This window comes from Galeopterus variegatus, unplaced genomic scaffold (genome assembly GCF_000696425.1).
Source record: "Galeopterus variegatus unplaced genomic scaffold, G_variegatus-3.0.2 Scaffold5104, whole genome shotgun sequence".
In the NCBI taxonomy this organism is placed as follows: domain Eukaryota; kingdom Metazoa; phylum Chordata; class Mammalia; order Dermoptera; family Cynocephalidae; genus Galeopterus; species Galeopterus variegatus.
The window spans coordinates 14,355-27,830 of NW_007731215.1; the positions used below are offsets into that span (position 1 = coordinate 14,355).

The window sequence follows — 13,476 nt, forward strand, 5'->3', positions numbered from 1 at the left end:
CAACCCTCGGTGTTGCTCCCGCACCTCGCTCAGCCAGTGAGCGGGAACCGGTCTGTATGTGGGATCCGAACCCTCGGCGGGAGTGCCACCGCGCTTCCCAAGCGGCGCACTGTAGCAGTGCGCCCCCGGGCCGGCCCCTAAAAGAATTTTTTAAAAAATATGATGTTTATGCTGCACTGTGGAAATTTTTAGTCACTCTTGGCTAATGGAGTAGCATTGAAAAAATAAAATGTCCTTTAAAATCTAGTATATATTTGGTAAGAATAAGAAAAATTTGTTTTAGGGCCTGCTGTGTGTATGTGTGTGTGTGTGTGTGTTATTGTTTGTTTGTTTGTTTTAAGTGAAGATTATGAATTCTTCAGTATATCCATAAATTGAATCTTTTCTCTCTCTCTCTGTTTTTTTTTTTTCCATTTCCCATTACTGACTGTTAATTGCTTCCCAGGATGCCTTTTTCACATACATAAAGGCTGTAAATTGAAGTGAGGTTCAGAATCACTTTTTTGTTTTTCATATCTTTCCAGTTTTTTCCTATTGCCGTTTTTTGAAAATGAGGAGGGATAGTAGGGTAGAAGAATACACTTACTTATGAGAGAAGTGAAATGATGTGAAATTGTACTCAGATTCCCAAGTTAGATGTTTTGGTAGCCAAGAGTCATTTAATTTACAGATACTTTTTATTTTCTACTGTATACTGAAACTATAGAGAGACTCTAAATATTGAAAGTGAACTGGTAGATAATATCTAATTTTGTTGTAAATTGGGTGAAAAATGTTTAAGTGTTGTGGAACTGGGGAAGAGGGTGTGGGGAGTTAACCAGCACCCCTGGGAACTCCAGGACATAGGGTGGTCCTTCCAGTTGTCTGTCAGAATGAGCAGGATGTGGGAGAGGGGACAGGGAAGGGAGAGGGATGGTGGGTGTGTGGTGCAGCACTGAGGCTGGTTACTTGAGAGCTGAGAGTTGCTGTTGCATGTAGATAAAATGGATGGGTACGATGAGACTAGTTTAAGAAGGGCCTTGAAAGCTAGGCAGGTTTAGATTTGACAGTCAGATGTTGAAGTTTTGCGAAGCTATTTGCTGATAGTGGAGATATTTGAGGAAGCCCCTGGAGTCAGGGTGGCCAGCTCTTTCTCAGGCCTGGGCCTGTCCCTGGTCATCTATGCACAGGTCTCTGTGGCTCTGTGTACCTCTTTTCCTCCTTAATGCTGTCACCATCCCTTCTGTTTTCTTCCGCTGGGATATCCCCAGCCCATATTTTCTCTTTCAGTATTTTCTAGCCCTGAAACAGATGCTCAGGTTCTTTTCCTGTGCAACTTGAGACAACTCATGATTTCCCCAGACTACTCTCATGGGAATCTGATTTGTCCCTAGCACTTCACAGATTGCCCATCAGGGCCTCAAGAACTTCTATGGGACTGAATCAGTGGCCTGTTCTCAAATGACTTGAATCTGAGTAGCACTGGGCATGGCTGGCCACCTCTTTCTTGAAACATAGTCTTCTCTGGGCTGGAGGATAACACACTGGCCTCCTTTCCTTCCTGCCTCCCTGGCTGCTCTTTCTCTTTTGCCCTCTTCCCTTCTGCCTGACCTCAACCCTGACACTGCCCTGGGCTCATTCCTGGGACCCCCTCTTTTCTTGAGCTGCATCTCTCCCCAGATTGTGTCATCCAGTTCATTGCCAAAAATTCTGTCTAAGCACTGACCACTCCTAAAGATTGATTAGCAACTTTGTCCTTGTCCATGAGCAGCAGGTTAATATATTCAGTACTTTACAGGGTCTCCATTTGGATGTTGTATGGACATCACAAAGTTAACATGTCTAAAGTCTAAGTTCTGCCTCTTCCCCAAACCTGCTCCAATTTCATTCTTCCCCTTCATAGTAAATGGCACCACTTTTCACCCAGCTCTTTAAGCTACAGTCTAGGCATTGGCCTTCTTTCTTTTTTTTTCACTTAGCTTCCGTGTCCCAGCTGTCAACAGTTCTTGTTAGCTGTATCTCCAAAGCGTATCCCAGATCTGACTACTTAGCACATTGTCTCCCCAGCCTAAGCCAGCGCTATATCTCCCCAGCACTGCTGCAGTCACCCTCAGCACTTCACGCTCCTGCACTTGTACTGTGCATGGCCGCCAGAGAGGCCCTTCGAAAACCATGTCATGTCGTGGCTCAGCTGCACCAAAGAGACAGTGAGAGAAGCACTTCAGCACTGAGAAAAGGCATCTCCACTGACTTACTGAGAAGCAGAAGGAAGTTTTCCATGGGCTGCCTTCCAGATCATTTCAGTCTTATACTCAGATGTGAGAAACCAATAGCCTGTGAGATGTGGCTTCATCACATAATTAAGATATAAATAGGGCCGGACCGGTGGTGCACTGCTACAGTGTGCCGCTTGGGAGCGCGGTGGCCCTCCCGCCGAGGGTTCGGATCTCACATACAGACCGGTTCCCGCTCACTGGCTGAGCGGGGTGCGGGCGCAACACCGAGGGTTGCAATCCCGTTGCCGGTCCCGGTCCGGTACAGGCGTGACACTGAGGGTTGTGATCCGTTGCCGGACATGAAAAAAGACAAAAAGGAAAAAAAAAAAAGATATAAATAAAGTGTGATCTATGCACTGAGTGGGGGAAGTATAGTCGTGCATCGTTAGGCACTTTTGTCGTGGTGTGAACATCATAGAGTGTACTTATAAAAATCGAGATGGTACAGCCTATTACAAACCCAGGTTATATGGGATAGCCTGTTGCTCCTACACGAGTAGTATGTTGCACTACAACATTACAATGGCTACAATGCCTATGACATCACTAGGGACAGGAATTTTTTAGTTCATTTTAATCTCATGGGTCCACCATTGTATATATGGTCTGTTGTTGACTGAAACATCATTGTGTGGCACATAACTGTATTAATTTTGATGAGGGACATCAGGCAGGGCTTCATAGAGAAGATAACATTTGTGCTAGGCCTTGAGGGATGAGTAGATTTTCGGTGTAGCTCAGTGTACAGGGAGTAGAAAGATCTAGGGTGGCAGAGCGCTTGGCCCCAACAGAAGCAGCAAGTGTTCTAGGAGATGCCTTTTTAAGAGGGTATCAGGCAGTTTGGGAGCAGGAGCCTGACACATAGATGAGAGGATAGCAGTAGATAATGAGACTGGAAAGGTAGGGTAGGTCTGTTTTGAAGGACTTTAGATGCTGGGTTGAGTTTAGAGTTTAGGCAGTGGGAACCTGTCTTGAGAGCACTGTATCAAAACTGATCTTTCAGTGATCAGTTCTAACTCTCACTAGAATGCTTTTTCCTTTCTTTTGCCCACCTGCTGGTAGTACGGAAATATTCCCAATTGTCAGTGCGATATCTCTTAGACTTCTCTGGATACTTTAAGTCTGGTTTCTAGGGGAAGGAAGCCACAGGTGGCCTTTCCCAGGTGGGAAGTGTGAACTACGTAGTATGAGAAGATGCCTCCTGCCCTTTTTCATTGGGTAGACCCCAGTACCACCGGGCTAAGGTGGTAGGTAGTCAGTGCTCTTGATTATGAGGAACAAGTAAGGTGTTTAGATTATTAAAGGAGCTAACCCTCATGTGTCCTTTCCTCACAAGGGAGAGGGGGAATGTAAATGTGCTATTTTAAGTGATCTTTTTAATTTCCATTACAGGATTAATCACAATGAACGGTTAGAGTTCCTGGGTGACGCTGTTGTTGAATTTCTTACCAGGTAAATAGGCTTTTTTTTTTTTTTTAAATAATTCCCCAATAATTAATTTTGTAGGTAACATGCTTATTTTATTACTTCTTTGTAATTAACCAAATAAGGCATTGAAATACCACATATTTTGCATCTTCTGTAGAACTTAAAGCCACGTGTCTGTGGCTCTTTCCCTGACAGCTTGTACTCACTGATGCTGTAATGAGCAAGATTACCAGATGAAAGGCTGGTGTCTCTGTCCTGTCAAGTTTATGTTGAAGTTGCTTACAGCCACAAGAGATCAGCTTGTCTTGGTCTAGATGCTTCAGAGGCTACATGCAATTTGTAAAGAAAAGGATGATATTTTAAAATGTCACTTCATCTTCTAGGATTTGTCTTTGATCCTTTTCTTACTCTTTCTCATCTCAAGGGAAGTAAAGCTTACAAGTAATTTTAATGACTAGGGGTGTGTGTGTGTGTGTGTGTGTGTTATTTTTGAGAGCCTTAATTTGGAGATAGGGGTAGGAAAATGCGTTTTGTTTTTCCATGCACAATTTCTCTTTTAGAAGGAAACAACACATGCTTCTCTTGAAACTCTCTTGAGCTATTTTTATTCTCTTTAGGTCATTTCTTTTCACAAGAAGAATATAATGAGAAGGGGCTACTCCCTAAGCCTCTAAGACTAAATACACTTATTTTCATTGATCAACAGTGGGTCATATAAAATGGTGTGCGATGTGGGAGACCAGCTGCTATCGTGGGCCACAGTGATTTTCCACGTGGCCTTCTACCCAGTTCCCGTACTTTTCTGACGAGCTCCTTTAGGTTCATCTTTGGGGCAGAGCCAGCCCAGAGTGCCACCCCCATTTCTGTTCCTGTCCCCATCTGTGCTTGTGAAGAATATGCCACCACCACACCCCTGTTCAGGGCCTCCCAAGAGTCTCTTTAGGGGCCACCCACAACCCAACCCAAGGAAAAACATTTGTTTCCAGTCCCAATATTGGAGTATTAGATACGTTTGCTCTTAGCAGTGTGTGACTGATTGTTCAGGTCTTTGTTGTCATCAGATTTCAGAGAAATCTTTTAACAGAAGTAAATGTGAAAATATGACCAAATGGTGCTGTTTGGATATACTGTGCTTACCATTTAATTTTCAAAGACATTTAATCAAATGCTTTAGTTCAATTCAGCTGGTATCTACTGCACAGATAGTGTGCCAGCCCTATTGCTTGACTCAGAGCCACAGACAGAATGTTGTGATGCATATTTATTTATGTGCTTCTTTTTTTGCAGTGTCCATTTGTACTATTTGTTTCCTAGTCTGGAAGAAGGAGGATTAGCAACCTATCGGACGGCCATTGTTCAGAATCAGCACCTTGCCATGCTAGCAAAGGTACAGCAACCATCCGAAGTATTTGTAGTTACAGCTGACATTCTTTTCTTCAGTCCGTGCATAATTTTGCATTTGAATAAGGAACTCTTTAGGGTATATTAAGGGTATAATATTTTATAGACCACGAAGTATTTTTTGTTTGGGTTTTAAGGATTCAGCCTTATTAGTTCTGTTACCTTTGTGAGTTTCACCAGCAGCTAATGAACTCCACAGTGAGGTAACTTGAAAACAGATGAGGAAAAATTTGACAGATGTGCATGAACAGAGTTAACTTTTGGGGGAAGGGAACACGGGAACAAAGCAAAAGAAATGAAATATTCTGTACTTCCCTTTGTGTAATATTTCTCTATTACATTTGTTTTTAATTTATGTTAACAGGCAGAATTATAGCTTTGAACTGAATACTCCAGATCATTTACATCCACAAGGGGTACTTGGTAGATCTCTGAGAATCTCCAAAATCACAGAACCCATTAGTTAAGATTTAGGGTTTAGGCTATCCAGCTAGCCTCATTGACTTAGCTGAGTGACTAACAGAACCCTTTCTTGATTTGGATCCATGCTAGGCATTTTACTTACATGATCTGATTTGATGTGTCATCTCCGGTGGTGTCTTCTTGTAGTAAATCGTAACAGATAAGAACATGGGCACTTGCAGTGACACACAGGATTCCAGTCCATACTCTTCCCCTATCAACAAGATGGCCATGGACATAGCTTTGTTCTCTTCTCTAAACTTCTGCTTTCTCGAATCTGTAAAATGGAAATGACAGCACCTGCCATACTGCCTGGTTGTGAGAATTAAATGATATAATCAATTTTAATGATGCAGTTTATAAAGTGATTGGCACAATACTTGTTAATAGTAATCATACAAAGATGTTAATAATTTTGTGGGTGCTATTTTTATTGCTGCTACCATTGTTCTTATGGTAAATCTTTACATTTTTATAGACTTTTCGGTTTATTCAATAGTAGGTAGAACTGTGGCTTTTAAATCCCCAAACACCGAGGATCTATTAAAAAAGCATTTGTGAGTTTTCCTTGAATTTCTATTCTGTTCTTCATTTTAATATAAAAGTTGGAATTTGACAGAAAAGACTAGATAAAACCCATTCTAGTTTTATGACTGGTTTCTTAATTTGATCTTGCCACAGCATTAATTATATTCAAAATGTGGTTAATTTTAGCCCTTGGTTTTTGTGTTAACAAAAATGCATTGTTTTGGTTTACATAATACCATCATCATAGTTACAGTGGTAGATTTTGAACCAGCTTTGGTGGCATTTGAGAAAGTAAATAATGATGACTTGATGAAAAACTGTGAGCAACACGATAAACTAACTTGGTTTTAGCAGCCTCACAGTGAATGAAATTTCACAACTCTGTAAAACTGCTTTAGTGTTTAATTGATTTAATTGTCAGAATGCTTCCTGATTATTCACGTAAATGCCATTGGAAGTACACATTAATAAGTAGATTATTACTCCCTTCCCCCATTGTTTTCTTTTCAGTTTAGGATATAATGGAACTGCATAATTTTTCATCATACAGTTATAAGGAGAATATTTACCAAGTGTGGGAAATTGCCATAGCATGAAAACAGAAGCTATTACATAACACTTTGGGTGCTATACAAAGCCATGAGTAATGGCAGGGGTGGCAAGTTTCTCCTTTCAAGGATTTCTATATGCTCTTTCTCCACCGAGCTCAAGCCTTGACATTCACATAGCACTCAGCACCATTTGGCTCCAGCAGAAGGCAGTGCTGATCCCACCTTTCTTCTGTCTGGACCCATGGTGCTTAACCATTCTATAGTGAGGGGCATTGATGGAGAATTGCTAACCCCTTTGAGAATCTGATGAAAGCTCTAGGCCAGCTGTCCAGATAAATGAACATTTTAATACATGCACAGTAGAACACTGTTGTCTCCTTTTTCAAAGTCCCACTAATGTTTACATGGAAAAAGATATAGAATAGGAACTAGGAAAAGTTGGAAAATTCACAGCACTTCAGAATAGTTTTTTATGAGATAAAGTAATAGCTTGCAGTCTACTCTCAAGGAAGGCTCCAGAGATAGCAAACAATTGGATTTTTCCAGTGAAATTGTGAAACAGGTGAAATTTACATATTTTAGTATAAACTCTTGTACTTTTGGATCAGTTTTTAAAAAGTGGTGTTTTCTGCTGTTGCATTTGTGGTAGTCAAAACTCTCATTTGAGTGTGTTTTATACTCATGGATATTTAGCAAAACAAAATACTGATGGTATGTGGAATATACTATAAAGCATATGTCACGGCCTGGTTTTCCAAAGCCTTGCAGTTTCAAATATTGACCTTGCGGAGGACTGGAAATTTTCCTCAGGCTATAAAGTCTCTGGTGTAAGATAAAGATTTGTGGCACAGCAAGGTTGCTGGCTCAAGGAAAGACAGGTTACTGCTTGATATGTATAGATACTGGAAAATTATGGAGGGAGAAGGAATGTTTGCTAAGATCAAGCCTTTGTTGGTGGATCACTTAATTGTCTAATGGGATGTCATCTGACTTGTTTCACTGAAAGTTACCAGCCTATATTGTTAAACTATAGCTCCATCTGTGTTCTCTTCCTATAACTTCCCGGTCTGGAAAATAAACGCAGGAAGAGAACCCCAATTTGGGGTTAATTTCCCAAGGAAGGGATCCCTCTTGCTGGAGGGTCCCAGGGAAGTTAACTGCTTCAGGGTCTCTCACTGCTCAGAAGAGATGGGCTTTGAGTAATCCTTTGTGTCTCCGTCACCCAGGGGAAGAGGGGTGACAAATCCGTGGGGGGCAAAGCAACACAAAGCAATAATGGTATATATGTCTTGTTTTTTACTTCTGTTTTTCCAATATAAATGGATGTGGATATTTAACATACATCCCAAGATGCAAAATCTAAGCATCTTTTATCTGGGGTCTGATGAGATTCATATTGTCCTAGTTTGTTCATTGATTTGTGACTTGTTCCATATTATGTGGCATGTTATTGCTTAGTAAGTATTTATCGAATTGAATTACATGGTAATAGAAACAGATTTATTACATATTTATGCAATGTTTGTATCTTTTTCCTTTTATGGATAGAATTATGATTTCCATTTATTCAATTTCAGGAGTTTTATAAAAAAATATTCATATTGAGTCTTGTTCTAAGAGGACTTGAATTGATTTTTATGTTGTAATACAACAGGATAAGAAATAAGTAACTACAGAAATCAAACTAAAGGGGAAATACGGGTAAGACAGTAAAATGAAGCCAGAGGTAGAGTTAGTGTACACTGATGTATTCATAGGTCTTATGTCTAGAACTGGGCCACAAATCTGGCTCTAAACTTTTCTGAGGCCAAATCAAAACAGAAAACACAATTCACTACAGATGATTTCCCAGAACCCTTAAGATAAATCCAGTTCATTCCTCAGAAAGTCTCACTGAACCTGCAGAGATGAGGGTGGAAACCTTACAAAGGGGACTCAGTACAAAGATATAGAGCCTCCAAATTCTCACCGTATTAAAAAGGAAAAAGATTTAGAGGTATAAGGCATTTTGAAGGCTTCTGACTATCCTCCTTTACTCTACCACATAAAAATTTGCTTTGAATAGTGTAGACATTACCAGTACCACCTAACTGGAATCAAAAAAGTAAAACTGACTCTCAGAACTTTGGGTTAGGTTTGTGTCTCCCTAGACATACTGAATGAACCCAGGGCCCATGGTCTTGTAGCAGAGTCTTACGTCTGGACTTGGAATTGGAGAGCTCAAAACTGATCAATTCTATAACCTACCTAACTACTGGAGTTTGTAGAAGCCTGAGTTAGAACTGAACCATATGTATAGGGCTCCTAATGAATGGTAGACTAAGCTCTCTTAATATACCAATGTAAGGCCAGTGGATTTATAATTATCATCTTTTCTTCCCCAGGAGATGCTGAGTTATTGAAGTTAGGATTTTGGCAAACCTTTTTTTATTGTTTGTTATTCTGAATTTTGTAGAAACTTGAGCTGGATCGATTTATGCTGTATGCTCATGGGCCTGACCTTTGTAGAGAATCTGATCTTCGACATGCAATGGCTAATTGTTTTGAAGCGTTAATAGGTAATTTTTCTTTTTATAATCTTTCTTGCATGTCTAAACTGGATAGCACATAAAATTCAGCATGGGAACTTGGGACAGAATTACTTGTTCTCAAAGCACTGAGGTTCCTAGTATAACACCTTCAACTTTGTACTGTAGTTATTATAGTTCCTCCAGAGCAGTGATCTTGCTTTCTCTTATTTGCATTCTTGGTGCCTGAATTGGTGTCTGATGTAATAAAGATGTTTAGTTAAGTATTTAATGAATTGAATTGAAGTGCATTCATATGGAGATGAATTACTTTCCAGATTGATTAAGGATCACACACATAAATAAGCAGAAACTAGGTTGCTAGAGAGGTCCCAGTGCTGTTTCTGATTATATTTTAAACTATTCATGAGATTTACTGCTTTAAACATCTTGAAAACACTATGTTTTTAAAATCTCAGGGCTTGAGTCTATATAACTGTTTATTCACTTGAAGCTACACTGATGTAGACACTTCACTTCTCAGGCTCTTTACTTCCTCGGCTTCTTTTTGACTATATCCAGAATACAGTTAGCTGTTGGTACAGGGAAGTTATGAAGAGTTAGTTAGCTGGTGATCACAAGTATGCTCTTCAGTGAAATGTTACAGTAGATTGACAGTATCTTCATTTTTTTAGGTAAACGATTAACTACATTTTATTTTTCAAAGGCCCTTGTACTTATTTTTGCCCTCTTCCTTTGAAAATGAAAAGCTTCCATTGTAGTTTCATGCTGATGTAAGTAGCGAGAGAATGTTTAATAATTATCTACAGTCTTTTCACAGCTATGTCTGTTTTTCACAAATATGTCTCTTATCAGAGAGTTTGTCACATGGAATTACTGTGCTCTGTACACATAATAAAGTATTTTTGACAGTTTCACCATTGGCTCCGGAACCAGGCAGACATGATTCAATTCCCTGTTCCATCAGTTATCAGATCTGTGTCTTTGGCAAGTTATCTAGTCTCTCTGATTCTCAGTTTCCCCATCTGTGAGATGGAGATTGTATAATTTACCTCACAGAGTTGCTGTAGGGATTGTAGTATCCAATCCTGGCAGCATCTAATCCAGAGAAAAGTTCCACTTCCCTAAGCCCTCACCCAGATCACCTAATGTGAGCCTAAACCCTGTAAGTCTTTTCTAACACTTCCTTCTAAGGCACCCCGTGAAGGTGAAGATAAGAATGTGGAAATGCTTTGCTCAGTGCTGAGGGTAAAAGTGGCCCCCAAACCACAGCAAAGTACTACTGCTATCATTACTACAACTGTTGATAAATAACAAGTGTGTTTAGTTATCAAAATCTCTGGTAACTAAGTCTTTTAACATTTTACATGGAAAAGTGGTCTTTCTGAAGACATGTAAAAATTTGATTTCAACAAAGTGACTACCCTACTCCAGGGTTATTTGATATCTAATTAAAATGTTACTATATCACTTACTGGTTATGACGAATGTTAAATGTGTACATAGTACTAAGTTATTTCAAATTAAAGGTTAAAGTTATCCTGGTTGTTATTTGTAGAAGCCTTCATTGATCTAGACTCGGGTTTTGTCTATTGCTCTTTTTTCTTAAATGCCTGTATATATTTGGTGTGAAACATAAACTGTAAATACAGAAAATAAAACCCTGCATAATCTTTAGTAAAGTCAAGTATTTGTATATTGTTACCTTAGTGAGGTTTATACTCATACCTTTCATGATAGTTCATATTTGGCCTCTTTTACTTACAATATTAGATTTACATTTTAGTAAATTGAATGCTGTGTTTTAGTCTAATTTATAATACAAAGTGTAGCTAAAAGAGGAAAAATGTTACCTTTAAGACAGTTGCTTCTGTTCTTGTCGATTTTTTTTGTGAGAGGTTTTTGGCTTGCCTTTTTGCTTTTTATAGAGATATGTAATTTTCTCTGAATATTAATGCAGCCTTCCTTTTGTCATTCTCTTCCATTTATTAGGAGCTGTTTACTTGGAGGGAAGCCTGGAGGAAGCCAAACAGTTATTTGGACGCTTACTCTTTAATGATCCGGTATTTATCTTGAATCATTTTTTCTCAGTTATATATCATTATGGAACATTTTATTTCAGTTGGTCTTTCTATTTTGAAAAGACTGTAGGAGAAACAAAATACCCAAATGTACCATAGATGGTACATTTTAAGTACATCAGAAATAGCTTATTCAACTCTTGCAGATGGGAAAGTTCCATGGGCATTTACAGTAGGAGTTTTTCTTTCACCTGAGCCCATCTTTCTTTATGGTCCCCTGTATATTAAATATGAATACAAATGTAATGGGACTTTGCTTCATTTTGAAGTATCTTGAAGTTAATTATGATTTTATATTTTATAATCATTGGGTACCTACCCCATGCAGGCTTAATTGAAGCTATAGCCTTTTGGCTTTTCTGTTATGGTTTGTTTTTATGTAAATTATGTAGACTAGATAAATATATATATGTTTTTTAGAAAGTCAGTTCCTAGTGAGTTTCCAGTAGGGCTATGGAAGTACTTTTTTTAAAAGCAAATTATAGCTTAAGAAAAAATGATATATTCTAAAATAGTTTCTGTAGTTACTAAAGTATTGAGCTATTAATATTGCTAGAGATACCTTTTTAATCTTTTATGTAATAGAGCATACTGAATGCTTTTTTGTACCAAAACAAGTCAATTTAAACATTTAAAGGGAGAGGCAACTCTGTATTCCAAATTGAAATGTCATTATAATTGAATGAAATAGCCCTCATGGAGCAATAAAGAATGCAGGAAGCCAGTGTTTTAAGTCTTTGTGAAACCTTCAGCTTAAGTGCTGTCAGATGTTATTACTGTATTACTTTGGGTAGTTTAAAAAAAAAGAATCAATAGTTTTGAAAAATGTGCCTTGGACAATGTTCATCTCTGAGAATTTGATTTTTTTGTTTGTTTTTCTAGAGATATATGATGACTTTTGTATGTGTGAATTTCCTTCTGATGGGAAAATTATCTACAGATATCCCATGTCCCCCATTTTGTCTTACACATACAAACAAGTGTGCATCTTGATTTGTATCTGTAGCAGATGGAATGTATTTTAAGACTTTTTCTCAAATCTTAAAATATCTTTGCTCTGGTGTTTATCTTTATTGGCAATTTCAGCAACCTCTTTGCTGTTTCCTGCCTCCAGTGGTGCCTCTGTGCGCCACCCCCCTCCCCTCACCCCTTAACCTCCTTTTCCCTACCCCCACCAAGACCCTCCCCCTTCTTCTGTCTTACCTGCATCCCCCATCCACTGTGTTCCTGTTTTCCTGAATTACATGCAGTTTTGCACGTCGTGTTCTTAATTGCATCAGTTTGTTTAGATTCTTTTCTCTCTTAAAAGTGCTTCTGTCTCACTTGTCTACTTAACAAGCTTATCTTATATTTCCTGTACGTAGTGCAATGCTGGCATATGCAGCATTTAATAAATATTTGTTAAAAGAATGAAATAAATGACTGAATCTAAAAGCAGAGTTTGAACATTATCTTACAAATGGGACAGCTGAAATTCAGAATTTGTTTTAGTGTATCTTTTATGAAACTGAACAGGGCTCAGTAGTCTGTGGGCTTTCTGCTTCTGCATTTCCAAGTACACAGACTTGGACATGCTAACTCATTTGACATCTCCGTGTTGGTTTCCATGTATTGTAGTATGTAAGAGACGTTAGTGAACTGTTACACTTTTTTAAAAGTAATTTATCACGAAAACCTAATCAGCCAAAGACAGCCAGGGACAGACCTGTAGGACAAAGTCAGGTTGACTGACAGCATGTGTAGGGGTGGCGCTTACCGTGGGAGGAGAGAGGCGTCTTTTGTGAGGCCTGGGCTGGTGCTGAATGATTTCGAGAAGGGTTCTTGGTTGGTTGCCTTGTCTGAGGCCAGATGGGGAAAAGTAAGGGCTTAATTTGGGATTGGATGGTGCCATGAGGCGAGAGCAGTATTGTGGTTCAGGAGGTAAGACACGGCAAAGCAGGTCAGAGGGCACCATGGGCAGGAAAGCAGGAGACACTCCAAGAGGGATCCTCATGGCATCTTACAGCTGCTGCAAGACCTTGAGGGAGACATTGTTTCCTGTTAACTTTGCTGCTGCTGGCTTTATCTGTGTCTCTCTTACCCCTGTTAACTACAGGGCTGTTTTTTCCTTTTAACCAGCTGATTTTTACTCTTAGCCCCAGACAGTTTTTGCTGGTTCTGTATTTCAGTCTTTGTGTAACTCTTTGTGGATTACCCAGAACTTTCTGATCCATTGTTTCATTTCGATCATCCAATGGTCCTC

At 39.2% G+C, this 13,476-nt stretch overlaps 1 protein-coding gene across 2 annotated transcripts in view; it reads left to right on the top strand.

Moving 5' to 3' along the window:
• Positions 1 to 13,476, top strand: part of LOC103604363 (ribonuclease 3) — a 49,198-nt gene that overhangs the window by 9,381 nt on the left and 26,341 nt on the right. Inside the window, exons 4-7 of one of the 2 annotated variants that reach the window (XM_008588921.1) lie at positions 3,648 to 3,707; positions 4,971 to 5,070; positions 9,081 to 9,183; positions 11,146 to 11,216. In XM_008588921.1, coding sequence (XP_008587143.1) covers positions 3,648 to 3,707; positions 4,971 to 5,070; positions 9,081 to 9,183; positions 11,146 to 11,216 — 334 coding nt within the window. The remainder of the gene's footprint in view (positions 1 to 3,647; positions 3,708 to 4,970; positions 5,071 to 9,080; positions 9,184 to 11,145; positions 11,217 to 13,476) is intronic. The other variant, XM_008588923.1, reaches the window with a different exon arrangement.